General features: G+C 38.2%; 3 protein-coding genes across 4 annotated transcripts; all 3 read left to right on the forward strand.

The window, feature by feature from the left end:
- Positions 1-1,217: 1,217 nt before the first annotated feature.
- On the forward strand, positions 1,218-9,430 carry LOC122079357 (60S ribosomal protein L35). Of its 2 annotated transcripts, none has more exons than XM_042645755.1 (4): positions 1,218-1,366; positions 1,536-1,671; positions 1,789-1,945; positions 9,143-9,430. In XM_042645755.1, exons 1-4 carry the CDS (start codon positions 1,363-1,365, stop codon positions 9,215-9,217), a joined length of 372 nt encoding a protein of 123 aa, XP_042501689.1. In that variant the 5' UTR covers positions 1,218-1,362; the 3' UTR covers positions 9,218-9,430. The 2 variants fall into 2 exon arrangements, with proteins under 2 accessions (XP_042501689.1, XP_042501688.1); XM_042645754.1 differs by lacking the exon at positions 9,143-9,430 and adding an exon at positions 4,392-4,836.
- A 574-nt stretch (positions 9,431-10,004) lies between these two features.
- LOC122079356 lies at positions 10,005-12,860 on the forward strand. Its single transcript, XM_042645753.1, has 3 exons — positions 10,005-10,933; positions 11,042-11,095; positions 12,601-12,860. The coding sequence occupies exons 1-3, from the start codon at positions 10,135-10,137 to the stop codon at positions 12,657-12,659; spliced, it is 912 nt and encodes a 303-aa protein (XP_042501687.1). The 5' UTR covers positions 10,005-10,134; the 3' UTR covers positions 12,660-12,860.
- A 2,013-nt stretch (positions 12,861-14,873) lies between these two features.
- On the forward strand, positions 14,874-20,107 carry LOC122080028 (ATP-citrate synthase alpha chain protein 1). Its single transcript, XM_042646885.1, has 13 exons — positions 14,874-15,024; positions 15,366-15,470; positions 16,491-16,667; positions 16,797-16,958; positions 17,185-17,265; positions 17,488-17,539; positions 17,663-17,777; positions 17,885-17,966; positions 18,679-18,774; positions 18,881-18,982; positions 19,386-19,502; positions 19,587-19,703; positions 19,825-20,107. The coding sequence occupies exons 2-13, from the start codon at positions 15,372-15,374 to the stop codon at positions 19,894-19,896; spliced, it is 1,272 nt and encodes a 423-aa protein (XP_042502819.1). The 5' UTR covers positions 14,874-15,024; positions 15,366-15,371; the 3' UTR covers positions 19,897-20,107.
- The last annotated feature ends 1,435 nt before the right edge of the window (positions 20,108-21,542 follow it).

Consider the following 21,542-nt stretch of genomic DNA (forward strand, 5'->3'; position numbering starts at 1 on the left):
GGGGAGTAAGGTACCTGTGGGTGCTTAGGCAATGGGAGTGCATAAGGAAATATCCATAGAAATGTCATTTTCTTTTTTATGGGATATGAACATGTAATTTTATGACTTAAAGTGTCTGGACGAAAGGGTTATACTCTTCCATAGAAGACTTTTTCCTTACAATATTAAGGGAAAAATGAGTCTGTCCAGAGCGTGTCTGCTGCCCCTAAACACGGGGAATGTTTGTCTTGGTGATGCATTGTTGTGTAATCCATTGGGCCCTTACCTTGGTGTAATAGAGGCCATGCTCATGGACAGATAAAGCTTTCATCTCAATTCATATTTAGCTGCGTACAATCTACGTTTGTGATCTCGTATATTTTGCTTTTCCGACATCTTCCTGAGTTTTCACCTCATCTTTTTGCAAAAAGTCGTTCCACGTTGGTAAAGTCTCATCTTGTGTGTTGGCCGAAGTGAAAATAGTCAAATAGAACCCTCGAATATGTTTGAAGATCTCGAAATGATCTTCTAGTTCCAAATCGAGAATTGAATGGAGTTTTCCCATATTTTGACCGAAGAATCTAACAGAGACATTACTGTTGATATTCTGATCGAAAAATTAGACGTTCCATGCCCTCAGAGAATGCTTTGTTGTGCTAGGTCACTGACATCTCTTTTTTTGTCTTTTTGGGACACCAAGAATGGATTGGATTAAAACGACTTTCCTGTCTTGCCTAATATTTAAATAATATGCCTAATACAAATATGAAAATTTCTTTGACGGCAATAACAATAACAACTCTCTGGAATAGAAAAATGGTCAATCAATGGGATCCAAGGATCAAGCCAGATTCTAGTAGTGTCCATTCTCAATCCTAAAAAATATACTAAGATCGTCTTCAAATAATAGCTAAAAATAACTTTGCCTGTTCTTGTGGTTCCTGCGCTAGTATGCGAGAGGGTGTACAAGAGCATCGACCACGTAGGATAAGGTGGTCTTTTGCTGATTGATGCTCCCACAAATCCTCCCATTGGCCCACGTGCTGGTGTAGCAGCCACAGGGATCGGCAAAGTTCCTTTACAAATTAGAATTTTTCTCTTTGAATTATATGGTCAGTAACTCGGTGAGAACCGAGGCTATAAACACAGAACTGCGGATCCGATTCGGCTGATTTCAATTTCGATTCCAAAGAATCATTGAGTTGACTCAGAATTTGAAAATTTGAATAGAATAGGAATTGGTCGATCCGGATCGGAACCGGAAACCCTAAGTAAGGTTCTTCCTATTTCCTAGTCCCCATTACAAATCTATCGCGCAACCGCGAACACCTCGGTTCGACATTGCAGGGGCGAAGCTTAGTTGGCGGTAACCGATCCCTCCAGATGGGTGAGAATCTTCTGATTCCGTTAGTCTGCAACTTCATGAGATCAAAGATATACTTCTGGCATTTCTGCTAAATAATTTTTTCTTTTTTTTTGGTTTGATGATATATGCATTTTAGCTTCTATTCAGATATTTAGGGTTTTTCTTCTACTAACTGTGATCTTCTGAACAGCGAGAATTAAAGTCCATGAGCTACGAACCAAGTCGAAGACTGATCTTCTGAACCAGCTCAAGGAGCTCAAGGCTGAGCTTGCCCTTCTCCGAGTGGCTAAGGTCACTGGTGGTGCACCTAACAAGCTTTCAAAGATGTGGGTAGTGGGTAGTTTTTGTTAGAGGCTTTGCACCTTTTCTAGCTTTGTGTTTCCTATGTTATAGTATATTAGTATACTGAATTGATGATGTTTATGTTTTACTTGGCATTGTAGAAAGGTGGTTAGGCTTTCTATTGCTCGTGTGCTTACTGTAATCTCCCAGAAACAGAAAGCTGCATTGAGAGAAGCATACAAGAATAAGAAATTTCTTCCGCTTGATCTTCGACCAAAGAAGACCCGTGCAATTAGGCGTCGCCTCACTAAACATCAGGTGCTTGATTGCTTTCCCTTTCATTGGTTGTTTATGTATTGTTACAAGATAACTTGGTGGATTGGAAGTTGTTGCCTGGGTTCTGGGATAATAAAAGGGAAACCCAATGTCGATTTTAATTGTGTTGCATGATTTTTTTTTTTTTAATTATTTTATTATTATTATTTTTATTTAAATCAATCAAGATTTTGTGATGCATTATTGGATGTAAGAAATAAATAATTAGGAAATCTGCAGCAGATGCTGCCAACTGTCAAATAGGGTACTAATTCACAACCACAGCTAATGATGATATGCATATTTGGGTTTTGTTCGATGAAACTTGCATTAAGATTTCAGGCATATTATAACTGCTTTGTGAAATCACAAAGCTAACAGGCTGTGTTGCAGAATTATTTGGGGATAAAAGAACTAAGTATAAAGATGCAATTGGTAGAACTAAGTGGAGATAATAGAGCATGATCTTTAGATGACACGGTTGATTTTACCACCCAAGTATTATCATTTTACACATTCATTTAATTCTAATGGTGGATGGTTCTATTTTTCCTTTTCTTTTTCAACAAAATGCTAATTGTATGGGAATCGTTTCTCTTGGTAGTGTGGGAAGCTTGTCCATTCCTATTTATGATTTATTTTCAATGTGAATAGATTCTTCACAGTTTGACAAGTGATTATGTCCTCTCTTCCTCCCCCCGCTGCATCTGCTTCAATTTTCTCCTGCTTCTCATTTCAAAGCCTGCTCTTTTCCTCAGTCTTTTTTACACCCTCTGCATTTGCTTCAGTTTTCTCCTGCATCAATAGTTCTCTTGGTTTTTATTTGAAGTAGTTGTTACTAATAGATGCTATGCACCGTTATCCAACACAAGGGCAATATTGTCATGAAAATGTTCTGGTAGTGTATATATATTCGTTTAAATGAATGTAAATCTGGGTTGGCATTTTCACATAATAGAATTTTGGTTTTCATGGTATCATAGCATTAGGTTTCCTTTTCTGCAAACTTTCTTTCTCCTTCATCTTCTTCTTTATCTTCTTCCTATCTTCTGCAATGGACTCTGACTCTTCTCCACCCAGGACGAACACTCCTTTCAACATAGAACACTCTCCTCCTAATCTCCACAGATCTCTTGTTTCCATGCCATCTTCCTCTACTGCACATCCTGTCTTTGAAATTTCCAATGTCAAAACTCTCATTTCCATAAATCTTGATTATGATAATTTCCTCATGTGGCAAACCCCTTTTCTCCCTTTCCTCAACAGTTATGATGCATTGAATCATATGGATGGTTCAATGGACCCTCCTACCGCTCTCATGGATGAAAATGGTCACTCCATCTCTAATCCTACTTATATTTCTTGGAAATGGGTAGATGACAAGATTGTTTCTTGGATCAATGCAACCTTGTCCATTGATGTGTTAAAACACATCTTAAAGCCTTATAATTTTCTCACGGCTTGACAAACATGGGTTGCAATTGAACGTCTTTTTCATGATTAGGCCAATGCCAAATATCTTCAATTGAAAATGCAATTTTCTTCTCTCAAGAAAGTTGATCTCACCATGGCTGATTACCTTTGGTTGGTTAAGTCCCTCTCTGACTCCCTCACTACTATTGGTCATCCTCCTGCTGATGAAGATGTGGTCATGCAAACTCTAACTAGTTTGCCCTCTGATTTTGAGAGATATGTTGTGGCCGTTACTACTCGTCCACCTCTTCCCACTTTCAAAGAACTTTGATCTCAACTCCTCAGTCAAGAGATCCGTCTTCCACACTCTCGAGCCCCATCGCCTAATCATTCGGTATTTTTCAGCAACCATGGTCGTGGTTTCTGTGGTGGAAAAAATAAGTATCGTGGACGTGGCTCCTTCCATTCTCCAAACTACAACAACGGTATTGGTCGTGGTCATAGTTATACCAATACCAGGAATTTTTCCAATTTCCACCAGCACCGTAGCAACTCTCACTCTTCTTCTTCCCCATTATCTAATAGTATTCTTCCTACTCCAACCATTTCTAACAAAGGTCTCTAGTGCCAAATTTGCAAGAAAAACAACCACAGTGCTCAGGAATGTTGGAATAGATTTAATCAAGCTTATGGCGCCAATGATCTTCTAACCTCTTTTGCGGCCATGAACATTCAATCACTAATTGATCACTCTTGGTATCTAGACATATTAGCCTCATCCCACATGACCCCCTCTGAAGGTATTCTTTATACCAAATCCCCTTACTATGGTCCTGACAAATTTTTTGTGGGTAATGGTAATCTCTTGCATATTACCCATATTGGTCATGCTTATTTTCATACTCCCAATCATCGTTTTCATCTCGAAGATGTGCTTGTTGTTCCTGATCTCAAGAAAAATTTACTTTCAATTAAGAAATTTGCATATGATAATAATGTTTCTCTTCATTTTGATTCATTTGGTTTTTCTCTCAAGGATTATGCGACGAAAACACCGCTTCTTCGTTGCAATAGCAAGAGCTCCCTGTACCCTATTCCACCAAGCGTTGCTTGCATTGGTACCGATCAGACTGCTCTCACTGCTGTTCAAGTTCCATCTTCAATCTGGCACAGCCGCCTGGGCCATCCCAGTCAACCCATTTTAGCTTTCTGTTACTAGATCCCATTTACTTCTTGTTTCCAATACATGTTCAAACTTCATTTGTAATGCGTGTGAGACTGCGAAGAGCATGAGATTGCCTTTCTCTGTGTCCCCTTCTTGGTCCATACAACCGTTACAATTAATTCATTATGATTTGTGGTCATCCCTTGTAGCTTCTTTTTCTGGATTCCAATATTACATTGTATTTGTGAATGATTACTATGGTTACACTTGGGGTTTTCCATTGAAACGTAAATCATCCTACATTTATTGTTTTTAAGGCAAAGGTCGAAAATATACTTCAACACAAAATAATCTTTTTCCAGTGTGATGGCGGTGGTGAATATATTGATTCCAAATTCTAATCACTTTTAGATACAAATGGTATCCAAATCCGAAAATCTGCCCCCCACACACCACAACAAAATGGTGTTGCTGAGCGCCGACATCGTACCATCTCAAATATGGTTCGATCCCTTCTCTTCCATGCTTATTTGCTTCCCACTTTCTGGGTTGAAGCTCTTTCTACTGCTGTACATGTGTTAAACATGCTCCCGTCTTCCGCCATTAAATTTCAAATTCCCCACCAATTGCTCTTTCACACTGCACCTGATTATAGTTTTTTATGGGTGTTTGGATGTTCTTGCTATCCCAATCAAACGGCTAATGCAAAGCACAAGTTGGCTCCACGCTCTAGTCATTGCTTGTTCCTCGGTTATGCCCAAAATTATCGAGCTTACCGATGTCTTGATCTCTCAACCAACAAGATTTTAATTTCTCGCCATGTCAAATTTTTTGAGGATAAATTTCTTTATTCTGAAATTCCACCTAGGAACTCACAACCGTTCCATTTTCCCTCATCTTTTAACTTCCTAAATCATGCACAGTTATAACTCCACCCTTCTCCACGTTCTTATCTCCAACTCCCATCAATTCCTCCACTTTCTCTCCACATTCTCTCTCTCCTATAACTGCTACTAATGTTTCTCCCTCCTCATTAACCCATCCTACCCGCCTTCCACGTGTTGATACAACAAATCCTGATTCCCATTCTCCTCCCCAAATACTCCTGCTATTCCTCATTCATCCTCAACTAATCCTACCTTATCTCTATCGCCTACAACCATTTCTAGCCGCCAACCACAAATCTCGGTCCCACTCCCCTCTAACCAAGCACCAACGGTTACACTGCCCACTCACCAGATGATTACACGTAACTGGGATGGCACTCATAGACCTCGTGTTCTACCTTCCCTTATGTCTATCCATTCAGCCCCGACTATTGAACCAACATCCTTTACTGCTGCCAACAAAATTCCTCAATGGAAAGAAGCCATGGCTTCAGAATACAATGCCCTGTTCACAAATAACACATGGGAATTGGTTCATCTTCCACCAAATAAAAATGTGATTGGGTCCAAGTGGGTGTTCAAGATCAAACACAAAGATGATGGAACTATTGAGCGTTACAAAGCATGGTTGGTGGCCAAGGGATACAATCAACAATCGGAACTTGACTATGATGAAACCTTCACCCCGGTTGTCAAGCCCGTCACCATCCGTACGGTTTTATCCTTGGCAATATCCAAATCATGGCCTATTCGTCAACTAGACGTCAAGAATGCATTTTTGCATGGATTACTCACCGAAGAAGTCTACATGACCTAACCACAATGTTTTGTCCACCCTGATCATCCTACACACGAATGCAAGCTCCGACGGGCTTTATATGGGCTGAAACAAGCCCCATGTGCGTGGTTTCAACGGTTCACCAAGTATATTGCAGAACATGGCTTCTCTTGCAGTCAGACTGATAACTCAATGTTTGTTCTTCGGACAGCTACCGCTATGGCTGTACTGTTATTGTATGTTGATGATATCATATTAACAGCATCCATTGCAGATTTGCTTCAGTCCATTGTCAATGCTCTAAGTTCTGAATTTGCCATGACTGACCTTTTGCAATCTTCATTATTTTCTTAGTATCCATGCTACCTCTACATCAAATGGGCTGTTTTTATCTCAACAAAAATATACTACTAACCTCTTACAACGGACTAATATGTCCAATGCTAAAGCTGTATCTACTCCAATTGCACAAAAGAATCATTTATCTAAAGATATGTTTGCTCTTTTGTCCAATCCAACGGAGTACAGAAGTATAGTGGGTGCATTACAATACTTGACCTTTACGAGACCTAATCTTTCATTTGTGGTTAATCTCTCATGTCAATATACGCATGCACCATGTGAAAGACAGTTCCAAGCTGTGAAAAGAATTCTACGTTACCTTAAAGGGATGCTACTATATGGGCTGGCTGCCCGGACACTAGGCGCTCAACCATTGGCTATTGTATTTTTCTTGGGCCAAACCTTATTTCTTGGTCTGCTAAGAAACAACCTACGGTAGCGCGGTCCAGTGCAGAATCTGAATACCGTGCCATTGCGTATGCAGTCGCTGACACTTGTTGGATCAAGAATTTGCTTCGTGAACTGGGCATCTTTCTCCAACAGCCAGTTATTGTGCATTGTGATAACATTGGCGCAGCTTATCTAGTGGCTAATCCGGTTGTGCATTCATGCACAAAACATGTTGATATTGATTATCATTTTGTTCGTGGAAAGGTTGCAAGAGGTGAACTACAAATCTCATTCCTTCCCACAGAGAAGCAGTTGGCTGATATTTTTACCAAGGGTCTTTCCACTGCTCGATTCTACTGGCTGCAATCCAATTTGAATGTTTGTTCCAACCCAGCTCAAATTGCGGGAGGGTAATAGATGCTATGCACCATTGTCCAACACAAGGGCAATATTGTCATGAAAATGTTCTGGTAGTGTATATATATTTGTTTAAATGAATGTAAATCTGGGTTGGCATTTTCACATAATAGAATTTCGGTTTTCACTTATTAGTCAACTGTCTGTGAGATGATTTATTTCCAGATGTATGATAGGAGGATGTTTAACCATATGTAGTCGTGTTGATATTTTTATTCACATGTTTTATCTGTTGTAATTTCATTTCTGCATTTGAAGAAAATGGTGGTTGCTGAAAAAACTTTACCCAGTCATGCTTATGTGTGTAGGTGTCCAGCTTAAGGTGTTGACAGTGGGAAGGGGTATAGTGTAAAAGTCATATTCTTTCATTGTCCCAGAAACAGGATAAGAACCTGATGCAGTAGTAGCTTCTAATACGTAATAACAATCTTGGAAAGAGTTCATTGAATTGAGTTATTTGCCTTGTAAATCTGAGACCTTATAAGATCCTAGGGAGAACCAATTGGATTGGTTTTGTATTAGAGGATGCATATGAAATCTAGTTTGGGAGCAGGAAGTAGTGTTTTGAAATAACGATGATGTGTTCCATAAAGTGGACTGGTGATGTAGATCAAAGCTTGAAGGTGAAGAGAAAAGCAAGAGCCAGAAAACACTGTTCACATGAACAGTGTTCGTGTTACTATTCACATGCACAGTACTTTTGGGGTCAATATCTTATATTTTAGTTTTTATTTAGTTTAGTTAGTTTCCTATTTTACCAGTCAAAGAAGTTTTTATTTTGTAACTTAGGTTAGTTTCCTTTTTGTAATTAGTTACTTCTAATTTTGTTAAGCTTGGTTAGCAAGTTAGACACAAATTAGAAAGTCTTATTTCAGTCCACTAGTTTCATTTTCTGTTATTTCTTTGTGCCCAAGTTTTATAAGGCTATTTAAAGCCCATTAATCATAATGGAAAATAGATTTGGGTTAAAAAAAAATAAGATGGCTTATGTTGTTGTGCTATGGGATGCAGTTGGGTGGGATGCCCTAGGTGAGATGCCCGTTCACTAGTTCTTCTTCCCACTTCTCAACCCTCCATTGAATTCTTTTTCTTTTCTTAGTTTCTTTTCATTTGTTTGCTCTGAGAGAATGTTTGAGAGCTAGAACCAAGCCTATTGAAGGGCATCTTCTCTATTCGGCCAGAATTTCAGATTCTACTTGGGATTTGTATCACTTGTGATTATAGTATTACATTAACTGGCAAAAGATAGCTAATGGTTAGCAATGATTGTGAACTGTAGGGTACTAAGATGAACAGAAAATGAATCAGCCTTTTTTTTTCACCCCTCATCTTTTCATTTACTCTTCATCTATTTTTATTTTTTGGGGGTGAGGGTGGGGGTGTTGTAGCTATTTCTGCTTGATTCTTCTATTTGTCTAAGAAACTTAGCTATGTTTCATAGTTTTGGGAGAAGGTCATATAGCTTTGGAAGGTTTGTGAAATCTTATATCCCTTATTGAAATATAAGGGTTGCATTGGATGTTTTTCATTAATTCAATTCTTGCCGATTTCTCAACCAAAAAAAAAAAAAAAAGATTTTTATTGTTGATCTAGTAAATAACTAATGCTGAAAAAAGAAGTTGCCAGTTTTGGGACCTTGGCAGTTGTCTTAACATCCAAATTGCTGGTTATTTTGTTTTTGCAACCATGCAGCTAGAGCACTTGCAAAGCATATACCGAATCATGAAGGCATGCGTATTAGCAATTATTTTGGCAAATTACATGGTTTGGCTTCTAATTTGGATCTTGGATTTTCTTTTTCTCTTCAGGCATCTCTGAAGACTGAGAGGGAGAAGAAGACAGAGATGTATTTCCCATTGAGGAAATATGCTATCAAGGTTTAAGATAGCTCGCGGCACTAGATAGTAGTGATGTTTGAAGTACATGCATTTTTGTTTAGCTCCTTAATTGGATCAAATGTAACTTTTAACATCTCGTCAGTTTTAGTATCCAGTATGATCAATATTCTTACTTCCGCCTAGGGATACAATGGGGAACTAACTCTCATTTAGCTGTTATTGTTTCAATGGAGATTTTAGTATTATTTGTTTTTGCAATTCTCTGAAACCATTCAACCATCATCATGTTATAAAATCCAATCTTGGGGCCTTGTGGACTTGATGTCTCAAGTGGAAACTGTCGTATAAAGCATGAGATTGGCTATGAAACTCGTAACAAGTCACATGCTTGTTCTGGTTTCTGGCGTATGAGAATAGTTGGTTGGAGTTCTGTGGAAACAGAGTTGGAATATTGGATGAAGCATTGAAGCTATGTGCTTTCCAATCCTTTCCTTTAGAATCCAGATGATGCCCTCAAATCAGGTTTCGTTTGTGTAACAGAGAAACAGGGCATCCTCAAGGCTCACACTCATGGGGTCGATTGTTTGGTGAAGGCTTCCTCGTCTCTTTTGAGATATAGTACTCAGCCTTCTCCAACTGAACAGTTGGTGATAGCTATGGATAGAAATGCTTGGGACACAAACATTCTGTTCTGATATGTCTTTCATGGCTTCAAATTCCCAAAGCAACTAAAGCAGAAAAGAGGGCATTAAACAAAATAAAAATTAGATTCCACAAACATGCCCACATGGTGACTGAATAAAGTCCATTCTGGAAAAGCAAATTCTTCCAACAGAAAAACACAATAATTCCTTCGACCATCACAAGCAAAGAATAATGATTCTCATCACCTCCTCTACCCAGTCTTCACTCTTCACCATTTGACCGTCTATCCAGCCCAGACATCAGACATCCTCACAGACATGGCCGCACATTTCCCAAGTCTGATTCTCCTCTTCTTCTTCTTGATCTCACGGGTTTCAGGTGATGGGCATCTGGGCAAATGCCGAACCTATTGTGGGAACCTAACAGTAGAGTACCCATTTGCAGTCGAGCCCGGTTGTGGCCACCCAGGCTTCAGAGATCTCCTCTTCTGCGTCAACGACGTTCTCATGTTCCACATTAGTTCTGGCTCCTACAGAGTTCTCCAAATCGACTATGCTTACCACTCACTTACACTCGACGATCCAAGGCTTTCCACTTGCCACTCGATTGTCCGAGGAGGGCAAGCGAACGGCTTCGTACTAGAATCGTGGCGAGCTCCATACCTAAACCCAGCAGCCGACAACGCTTTCATGCTCATAGGGTGTTCGCCACAATCCCCTCTGTTTCAAGGCTTCCCTGGGAAGCACTTGCCATGTCGTAACGTGTCAGGTATGGGGTGTGAGGAGTACTACGATTGCCCTGCGTGGGAAAGGAGTGCTGTGCTGCGAAGAACGAGTCCACCTCAGTGTTGTGCCGTGTCGTTCGAGGCCATCCGTGCTATAAACCTTACTAAGCTTCAGTGTGAAGGGTATAGTAGCGCCTACAATTTGGCTCCCTTGCGGTTGTCGGGGCCTAGTGGTTGGTCCTATGGGATACGCGTGATGTATTCGGTGCCTGGCGGGGACAGCTTCTGTAGGGCGTGTGAGGCCACGGGCGGGGTGTGTGGCTACCATGAGGTTTCACTTGCGGAGCTTTGCATTTGTGGTGTAAGGAATTCTACCTCAAACTGTGATTCAGGTGAGACTAGGATAGATATCGTTAATTTCCCTTCACCTTCTCTTCACTTTGCCGCTGTTGTTTTGTTTTGTTAAACTCTGAAGATTGAGAATTCTTTGTAATGTGCAGTGAGCTCAGCCGCGGCTGGAGTACCATTGTTGTCATTGATCAACACAGTATCAGGTATTTTTTTTTTCAAGTTTCCTTTTTTTTTGGTTCCTGTTTGTAGACTGCATGGATTTTGGTTCCACATTTTGGGAATTAGGACCCTCAACTTTTGTTTGATTTCTGTTGTCAGGATTAGAGGCTATAATCATGTCAGATTGAGAAAATAAGGCCTTGTTTGGTTTTGGTTTTGGTTTCTATGTTTTTTTGAAAAAGCACTTCGTTGCATAGTCAAAGTGATCTCTAGGTCAAGAGAGAATCTCTTAATCCACAAGTTTATGGTAGTTGAATGGGACTCCTAGAATAGTGATAAGGGCATTTTTGAGAGGAGATAATGACACCCCAACAGCTAGACTTTTTAACCCACGGTGAAGAAAAACTGTCACCATAAATGAAAACTCGATGCAAAAGATCTCTCAAAAGTAAAAGAGGGAAATGATTTGGATTTTTTTTTTCTTTGAAATAAATAGTTACTTTAACCATCAAGGTACGTACTCACATGATGGACATTTTCTTTTGCTATGGTTTCTCTTGTTTTAGTACTGTTGCCTTTATTTGTTTTTGGTGGTGGGGGAGGTGGGGAGGGATTCCTTCTAACATGTATTACTTAATTGAACAAGAAAAAGTTTAGTGAACAAGGGGTCCATCATTTTTCTTTCACCAATGGGAAAGGGATTCCCTACCTTCATTGTCGTTGGATGGACTACTCCCAATGGCATGGCCCGATGACTTCATACAACAGGGGGGGGGGATAATTACAACCATAGATTTCCATATGTGAAGGAAAATTTTCTCCCTCTCAGTCTGTGAAGCATAAGGTGCATTTGTGAAGTGTGCTTGAGTTGTGCATTAGGAGCTAGCATGGTTATATTCAAAGCTGCCAACTTGTCTTGCCCTTCAGCCTTTAGGGTCCATTTTGTTAGAAGTAAAATCCAACAAAATTCTTTTGTTCACTTCATTTCCAACTAAACACACCATTGAAGCATTGCAGAGTTTTCTTTTCCTTTTTCAATTTCATTTCACTTTACCTTATAACTGGAACTTTTAATTTACTCAACTAATTCTTAACCAAACTTTCTATCCAAAAAATAAAATATAAATAACCTTTAACCGAACAAGGTTTTCATAGAAATACTCTTTCTTAGTTGTATACTTGTATGTTGGTTGAACTGTACTTCAGCTGGTTTAGTTGGGTTAGTGTTGTATGTGACATTTCATGGTGGTTTTCTCTTACAATAAAATTTCAAGGATGAAGTTTTTCTTCATCCATGATGAAAAGAGAATTTATTCAACTACAGAATCCAACCCTCTCGATTGAGGAAGGATATTTCAAATCATTCATAGGGACGTGAGCTGACTATGAAATTCAGTATTATTGGAGTCTAATGATAAACTCAAATCATTATGGATGGTGAAAAAAAAGTTTATTTTATTTATTATTATTATTATTATTATTTTTTTTTCTTTTGAGGAAAAGGGAAAATGATAGAGTTTGTGAACTAACACAATTGATATTCTTACAGGATTTTTGACTTCTATGACAATATGGATGGCTACCATCAATATGAATTTAATAATGTGATCAAGTGTTACTTCAAAATCAGAATTTGAGATATTTTATTATTTAATATAATATATCAATGGATGATCCTTGAAACTTACATGTAAATGCTTGCATAATAAATTTTTGCAATATAGTCATGTAGATTTTTGTTTGGTCTTGAGGTTTGTACCACTAATACTAAGCCATTTAATTTTGAATTGCCATAGCTTTTTTTTTTTTCCTATGTTTTGAATCTACAATTAGTATTGGTAGTTGGATTTTATTATGATTTTGACACAAAAATTTATCAATATAATGAACAATAACCAAACAACTTTTATACCAACATATGGTACAAAATTTTCTTAGTAAGTATATGTGGTGTGAATTGTGATGCGTATTTTTTTTCTTAAAATAAAAAAATAAAAAAGAAAAAAGATCGTTATCCAGTCGTGTGGGCATAGGGATAACAAAGTGACCACCCCTCTCCTTTGTTGGATGCCTAGATGTGCTCTCCCATTGACCGCACGTGGTGGCATTCTCTCTCTCCCGACAAGAAAATCACTTTGCTTCTCACAATCTCACATAACAGCCCATTGACCTTCTCTTGTAATTAAGAGGAAGCATAAAAAAGAAAGACGGATTCAACAACTCATGGGAGCAAAATATTTTTAAGGAATGATAGTGACACTAGGTCTTTTGCTTCCCTTACCAATACCATGACGAAAAAAACCCGAATCTTTAGTAATTGGGCAGAATTTGAATTAGACAATAATATACTTAAGAGAAAATATTGCGATCTGGTGGTCAAGCTGTCGAAACAGTTTTTGGACACTCTTGAGATAAGGTTGTGTAGTTCTCATCCCGATCTTACATGTACCGGAGCCTCATACACCAGATATGCCTTTTTTTTTTTTAATAGTATATTTAAAGAAAATATTTTCATTGTTTTATTTTTGGCATTTTCAAATTTAAGAGGGTGGGAGACTTGGAAGCATGATTCAAGAATCGATATCAGATTGAAAATCGGCCGGATCAGATTGGTATCAATTAATTCGGTAATCGATATAGCTGGATCAGTATGAGCCAAGGGTAAAAAGGTAAGAAATCATTTAAAAGAAAAATCAAGGGTAAAAGTGTCCAATCTTGTTTGATTCTATCCAATCTAGATCGGTATCGGTGAAGTCAGATCCCGACCCCGACCCCGACCCCGATTCCGACTTCTAAAACCGACTTCAAACCTTTGGATGTTCCGCCAATAGTCGTTAGAATTTAGGAGGGTGGAGGGTGGAGGGTGACATGGCATGTGTTTACTTAAGAGTCAAACTTTAATTCTGGCGCACCTCACCTTTGGATGCTCCGCCTTTGCTCCGTTTATAAGCAACTTGCAACTCAATTAATTAAATTAAACTAAAAAAAACAGAGTCAATTTTAAGAGGAAAAGAGAACGGGTCTCATCGTTCATCAAATACTACTACTATTTTATTTTGATCTGAGCTGCATTGTTTTGACTATTGACTTATCTACTCTATGGGCTTTGCAAGTGTTTTTAATGGTTCAGCCGTCCATGTAGTTTTGGGTTAAACCATTGTGAATGAACCACTATGGACCCGACAACCTCTTCCATGCATGGTTTCAACTTTCAAAGTATTGATATTGTATCAGTTGTATCGTATCGATATCAATACTTGATCAATCTAGATCAATTACTAATATCATATCAAGGGTAAAACAATAAAAAAAAAAATTGTATCACTACCGATATCAATACAAATACTTAAATCGATGCTTCAATGTTTCATCCCATAGGACACAGACACGCCTTGAGTTTAAGTCACTTACCTATACATTTATTCTTTATATATAATTAAGTGAGGATTTTTGAGGAAATGAATGCTCCCTATCACGTAGACCTTGTGTTTTGTATATAGAGAGTAACGAAATGACATCATCACCTTTGTAAAAATTCAAAAAAATCCATCCCTTGTTTATGCCTCTGTGTGCCCCCTCATTGCCCCTATAATGGGTGCAAGGACCGGTCAACTTGCATCTGCGACCATCATTTCGCAAAACTGGCCCGACCAATTACTAAATCAGTACTAAAGAAGGGTAGATGGGGGAAACCAAATTTCACCCACAAGAGAGTTAGAAAAAAGAGGTAGTTGGTCTTCGCTCTGTAACGGTTAGGTGACCTCATAATTTTTCAGCCGTCGCGATTCGAGAAGAGGACATAAACTAAAAGGAAAATTCCCGCGAGGAGAAAATATCAAATAACCCATTTCATCTCTCTATAAATAGACAACCTCGAAGTTGGGAATTCTCGTTTCGGTTTGGGCCCCTCTCTCTATCTCTTTCTGCATCTGTTCCAGAGGTTGTTGCATCTCTTCTACATTTTCTCGCTCAGGCAAGTTTCTTCTCCTCGTCTCCATCTGTTTTGATCTAAGATTTTTAGTTTCCGTTCTTTAAATCGCTTCTCAAATCTCACTTGGTGAATTCGGCTTCCTTTATTTGTTTTTCTCCGTTTCGTTTTCTGATCTGTGTTTGATTTAATCGCGGAAGCAGAGTTTCTTCTCGGCTTCTGTAGATTTGTTGTCAAATTGAGCTTGCAAACTATATTTTTTTGGTATTCTTCAGATCAAATGTGTGCCATTGCTTTCTGTAGATAGATTTTTCGATTTCTTCCATCTAATTCTGCAGATCTAAGTTAAAATTTCATTCTGAGAACATGAGGTTTCGCGGATGTAGGTCGAAATGGCAAGGAAGAAGATCAGAGAGTATGATTCCAAGAGACTATTGAAGGAGCATTTTAAGAGGCTTTCCGGTTCAGACTTGAACATTAAATCTGCTCAGGTGTGTAAATCTTCTCCATGTGGGGGTTCGATTTCAGATTATGGTCCCTTTTTTTCTTTTGGGGGCCGGTGGTTGCTTAATTAATGATAGGACGCTTGGATTTTTCCCCATTATTCTTTGCTTCTGAAGTTCAGGAATAAGCGAAGCTAATTGCTTGGCTAAGCCCATCGCTCTATTGTTTTCTTAATCAATTTAGCTTCTTGTAGGCTTGTTGCCTAACTACGCTGAATTGAATAAATGATCTACGTTATATAGCATAATTGCCATTCAACCCCCAAAAAATAAAAATTACAATCAAGTTGATTTCTAATCTGTAGCTATATGCTGAACCTTTATTATTACCATTATATATCATAATGAATTCTGAAAAAGTAAGATCCATTGACCTACTTCCCAGAATATGGTCCGACTTCATTCAGGAAAGCACTCAAACTGGGATATCCTCCTGGTGTAACTTGAAATAGAAGTAGTAATAATACACTTGTGACCATTTGGATGATATGATCCTGAATTTAAGCACATGAGCCGCGGAGCAGAGCATCATTTATCAGGTTTTCAGCCTGGCAGATCTACGTGCCTAATCGCTTGGCTTTGTACTAAATCAAAAATGGCCTCAACTAGGCAACTGCTCTCCCAAATTATTTTTGACTGGAGAAGTTACGTTGACGACAGAGCTGGCTAGACCAGTGTGCCAGAGGTTTCTCTTTTAAATCTTAAATTTGGCATCTAGTAGTTGGAAACTAAAAAGTATTTCTGTTTTTTCTTATCTTTTTTTTTTTTCCCACTGTTTAACTACCGTGAAATTTGATTCCTGCCACTTTTGATGAACTTTGTGAATGTATATTTTGCTTAGTATTTTTACACAAAATTTTAATCTTGGTTATCATGTTTAACTCTTTGGTGATGGATTTCTTGTTACATTTTATGAACTAGTTCGGCAAGAAGCCTATGGGAGCATAGCTTGGATTTATTTTCATATTGAATTTTGAATATTCATTCTTTTTCTATTTGATGATTTAGATCACAGAATCAACTGATTTCAATGAGCTAGCAGAGAAAGAAACATGGCTTTTGTCAGAAAAGCTAGTTGTAAAGCCTGATATGTTGTTTGGGAAGCGTGGGAAAAGTGGTTTAGTTGCCCTAAAGCTCGATTTTGCTGAGGTTGCTACATTTGTCAAAGAGCGTCTTGGCAAAGAGGTATTTAGTCTATTCGATCAACTTGTCCAGTTTGATTCTCATAAGCAGGAATATGTATTTCTTATAATGCATCTCCCTCCTGTAACAAATTTAATTATTCTATATATATTCTTCTTTGTGCATTTTTAGGTGGAGATGGGAGGATGCAAGGGACCTATAACAACATTCATCGTTGAACCCTTCATTCCGCACAATGAAGAATTTTATCTTAATATTCTTTCTGAGCGACTTGGGTGTAGCATAAGCTTTTCAGAATGTGGGGGAATGGAAATTGAAGAAAACTGGGATAAGGTATACACAATCTGAACTTGTTATTTGTTAATGTATATGTACACAACTACCGCAACACCTGCAAGAATGAAAGGCAAATGAAAATATACTATGCACATGCTTTTTCCTTACATATAGAAATTTGATATTATCTTTTCTAATTCAGTTACTGTAAATGTAAAAATATGCACCATATATTGGCTATCTTATTTTTCCATAGTTGCTGACTATATTTGTCTTCATCCAGGTAAAGACCATATTTGTCCCAACGGGGTCATCCTTCACATCAGAAACATGTGCTCCACTAATTGCAACCCTTCCACTTGAGGTAATTTCCATATGATATTTAACCAAGTGGACTGCTGATCTGTTTACTATGATTAATTGAAGAGATTTTGGGACCTATACATTATTTTCAAAACTTGAGTTCAAAGCTTTAATTATAGATTTCCTTTCTCGACTACCAAGCTTGTTTCCATAGAATGCACATTGCAAACAGTTTCTCCATTTAATTTAATGACACACTGCTTTTCTGTTTAATTTGATCCAGATCAAGGATAAAATTGAGGAGTTTATCAAAGTAATTTTTGCTTTATTTGTTGGTATGTTCTTTTTTCCTGATGAATATATTTATAGCTATGCTTGATTTCTCTAAAAATACTGATTTCTGAAATTCCTTGGAATTACTTTACTTGAATATTAACACTTAAATTCTGTGCAACCAGATCTGGACTTCACCTTCCTCGAGATGAATCCTTTTGCTTTGGTTGATGGAAAGCCTTATCCTTTAGATATGAGAGGCGAGCTGGATGACACTGCAGCTTTCAAGAACTTTAAGAAGTATGATATACTTTTCTTATGACTTTGTTGAGTTTGTGTCACTTGCAGTACTTAAAATCATCTAGTATCATGGATTAGTTTGATTTACAGAGAGCCTTATTCTGCAGGTGGGGTAATATTGAATTTCCAATGCCATTCGGAAGAGTAATGAGTCCGACCGAAAGCTTTATTCATCAGCTAGATGAAAAGGTAGATACTGGAAATTTTACAAGTTAACTTCTCCTCACAATAGTGGGAGTGTTATTAATAATTGCAGCATAGCACTACTAGTTTGCAAGTCTTTATTTAGACCACTACTAATCAGAAATTACTGATTTTGTCCATGGAGGTGGGGAGTTTCATAAGAACATAACTGCATTAATCGAGGCTCCTTCAATGTAAACCCCTGTGCTCTGAACATTTTCATTATTTTTGTTTTCGTTATGACACCAGTGTGGGGTGGAATCTACATGCCACACTGATAATGGTGCGGATAACAGAATCATCCACTTTGGGCTCACATGGTCATAGGAGAGAGAAAATAGTAAAAAAAAAACGTCCCAAGTGAGAGGAAATAGTACTCTAGCATAGTGGGATATTTTTCCTTTTGTCTTTTTTAAATTTAGATTACTATTATCTGTTCATGAAAGCATAGGTCAATGCACCCTTGAGATTAATCTTCAGTGACTGGTAAATTTGATTTTCCCGTCCAGATTATTGGTTTTGTATTAATGATCTTTGAGGCTTTCAAATTCATTTCTAGTCTTCAGAAACGCGCATTTGCGAAAACACACCTTCAAAATATAGCTATTTCTGCATCTTTGAGTCGTTATGTATTTTCCAGTACATCCCAAGAGGTATTCATCTTGCAGTATCATTTTATGAAGTAATTGATGCATTGAATGTTGTTCTTTGTTTGCAGACCAGTGCATCTTTGAAATTCACAGTTTTGAACCCAGAAGGACGAATTTGGACAATGGTAGCTGGAGGGGGTGCAAGTGTCATCTATGCAGATACGGTACAGTTTTTGTTCTTCCTATTTCAGGTTTATTCCCAGTTTTTTATTTCCCTCATTTTCTATTATTTACTCAAATGCTGGAGAATGTTTCTTTATCACTAATCAGGTTGGGGATCTTGGCTTTGCATCTGAACTTGGGAACTATGCTGAATATAGTGGAGCCCCAAATGAAGAGGAGGTGTTGCAGTATGCCAGAGTTGTAATTGATGTAAGTGTGTGTGTGTGTGTGTGTGTTGAGATACATCTGTTCTGAATGAAAAATTCCTGGTTTATCCAGATCCTCCATGTTCATAAGACATTGTGAACGGTATCTTATGGTACAAGCCTAAGTGCCTAACTGATATGCTATCTCTACATATTGTCTGCCGTCATAGTTAAACATTACAGTCCCTGAAGGAAAGAGTGGCAGTTTAACCAAATTCTCCCACAAATCTGGTTACACTAATTAGGAATTGACCTTCTATGGTCTTTGACTATACCACTTTTGTATTATGTAAGATTGGCTGCCCATTAAATGATATAATTACTCATTGATCCCTGATTTCATGTGTGAACCAAACAGTTACTTATTATTACTAGCCGTCATGTATGAACTATGTAATTATTTACAGTGTGTAACTGCAAATCCTGATGGCCGCAAGAGAGCTCTTGTAATTGGAGGAGGGATAGCTAACTTCACCGATGTTTCTGCTACATTTAGTGGCATAATTAGAGCATTGAGGGAGAAGGTGAGGGAAATCTGGGCTTTACTACATTACGGCATCTTTATACATTCTAATAAACAAGTCCTGAAATTTGCATTGACTTGACAGGAAGCAAAGCTTAAAGCTGCACAAATGCACATATATGTGAGGAGAGGAGGTCCAAATTATCAGAAAGGTCTTGAAAAAATGCGTTTGCTTGGAGAGGAAATTGGCATTCCTATTGAGGTAAGCCAAAGTTCCATTGGATATACATCAATAATGAAGCAACCACCTGAGTCTACAATATTTGTAGAATACTAGAAGATTTTCTGATGAACTGATCCTGTTTCTTTATTCAAATTTACAGGTTTATGGGCCTGAGGCTACAATGACTGGCATATGCAAACAAGCAATTGAATACATCAGTGCTGCTGCTTAAAATCATCAAAACCAAATAAAAGTGTTCCTTGGCACTTCATTCTTTTGCCTTTGGTTGTTAGTTTCAAAGCAAGTTTCAAGTAAACTACCATCTCTTAGCATAATTCTACTGTACTAGAAAGCTCCGAAAGTTAATTTTACTTCTTTAAGAACAAGTAATGTTGTACAACTGTTATTTAAGGTGATGCATCCTATATTTGCCAAATTTTAAATGGATTTTTGAGGCATTAACGGAGAGAACTTAGAAGACTCCATGAAAAGCCCTATAATTTGGGAAGCCAGAAGGGCTCCTTGTAAACCCCTATATTTGAGGCATTAAATACTTCGGTTGATGCTTATAGACCAAGCAGCAGCAAGAGACTGCCTTGCAGGGCAGATCTCAAACTTTGAACTGCAACACCTTAGTGTCTACAATAATTAGTGGTAAGCCGATCCAAGGGCAATCACTAATGTTTGTTGAAGGCCATGGAGAAATCTTTTTTCTTTTTTCAGATTTCATAGGAGTAATTATGACATCCCAATAGTGGGATTCTCTTTACCTTGAAAAATTTTCTCCAAAAAATAAAAAATAGAAGGAAAGAAGAACCTAAAATGCTATGTTGGCTCTTGTGTGCTCAGACTCATGAGTGCACAAAATGATTGTCCCATCCTTCTTAAAGATAAAAATCCCATTCCTATTGATACTTCCACACTCGCTCCTGTTGGGAGCCACATTGGCTGCCTTTCAAGAATTGACTCCCTAAACAAAAATAAAAGAAAGTGTAATTTTCTTTTCTTTCATAATTGCACCATGGTGTATTTCGATAGACCACCATGTCCGCTACCAAGTTAGGTGGGCCCAAGTTTTAATGACAACTAGCCCTACTTTTCCTAAAGTTCTAAGAATCAAATCTAACTACCAAATGTGAAATGTCAAAATATGGCAAACAAAAAATTGAAAAAATACAACCCTTTAAACAAAATATTGGATTGTCAAAGGAAAAGGGAGAGGGGTGTAGAAATGCAACCTTAAAACGATGCAGAAGATAATGGAAAAACAAGAACAAGCAATGCACACAGATTTACGAGGTTTGGCAAGATTGCCTACGTCCCCGGTGAGATGAGATCCTCCTTCACTATCAATGGAGAATAGGGTTACAGTGTTCGTCTCTCACACATCTCAGTATTGCTTGCATTACAAAGAAAGAAACCCTCGTTATAAATATATAGCGAAAAAACCCTAATCTAGAAAGTACACAATTGCCCTCAAGTAAAAAATTCGTGCGGGGCTACACCCCTGCTATGCAGGGGGGCCTCCTGCCCCCTTGCAACCCCCACGGCCCACTAATCGACTAGCGGGACCGCCATCTTGCCTGTCAAGGTGCTACACCAGTACTCCCTGGATTAAACTCTAACGGAATACAAGACATCGTACACCAACAATCTCCACCTTGGATTGAATTCTGTCGAGCCTCCTGTAAAGATAACCCGTAGACGTCTTCATCCTCGTACCTCATCAGAGGTACAAACCCGCACCTATTTGGTGTGTCCCTTATCTTCAACAGTGAGTAATATTAATCAAGTCCAAACAGGACTCAAACTTTTCTGTAGTAACTGACTTGGTAAACATATTTGCAGGATTGAGATCTGTATGAATTTTTCTCAAGT

Source organism: Macadamia integrifolia, chromosome 5 (assembly GCF_013358625.1).
Source record: "Macadamia integrifolia cultivar HAES 741 chromosome 5, SCU_Mint_v3, whole genome shotgun sequence".
Lineage (NCBI taxonomy): Eukaryota > Viridiplantae > Streptophyta > Magnoliopsida > Proteales > Proteaceae > Macadamia > Macadamia integrifolia.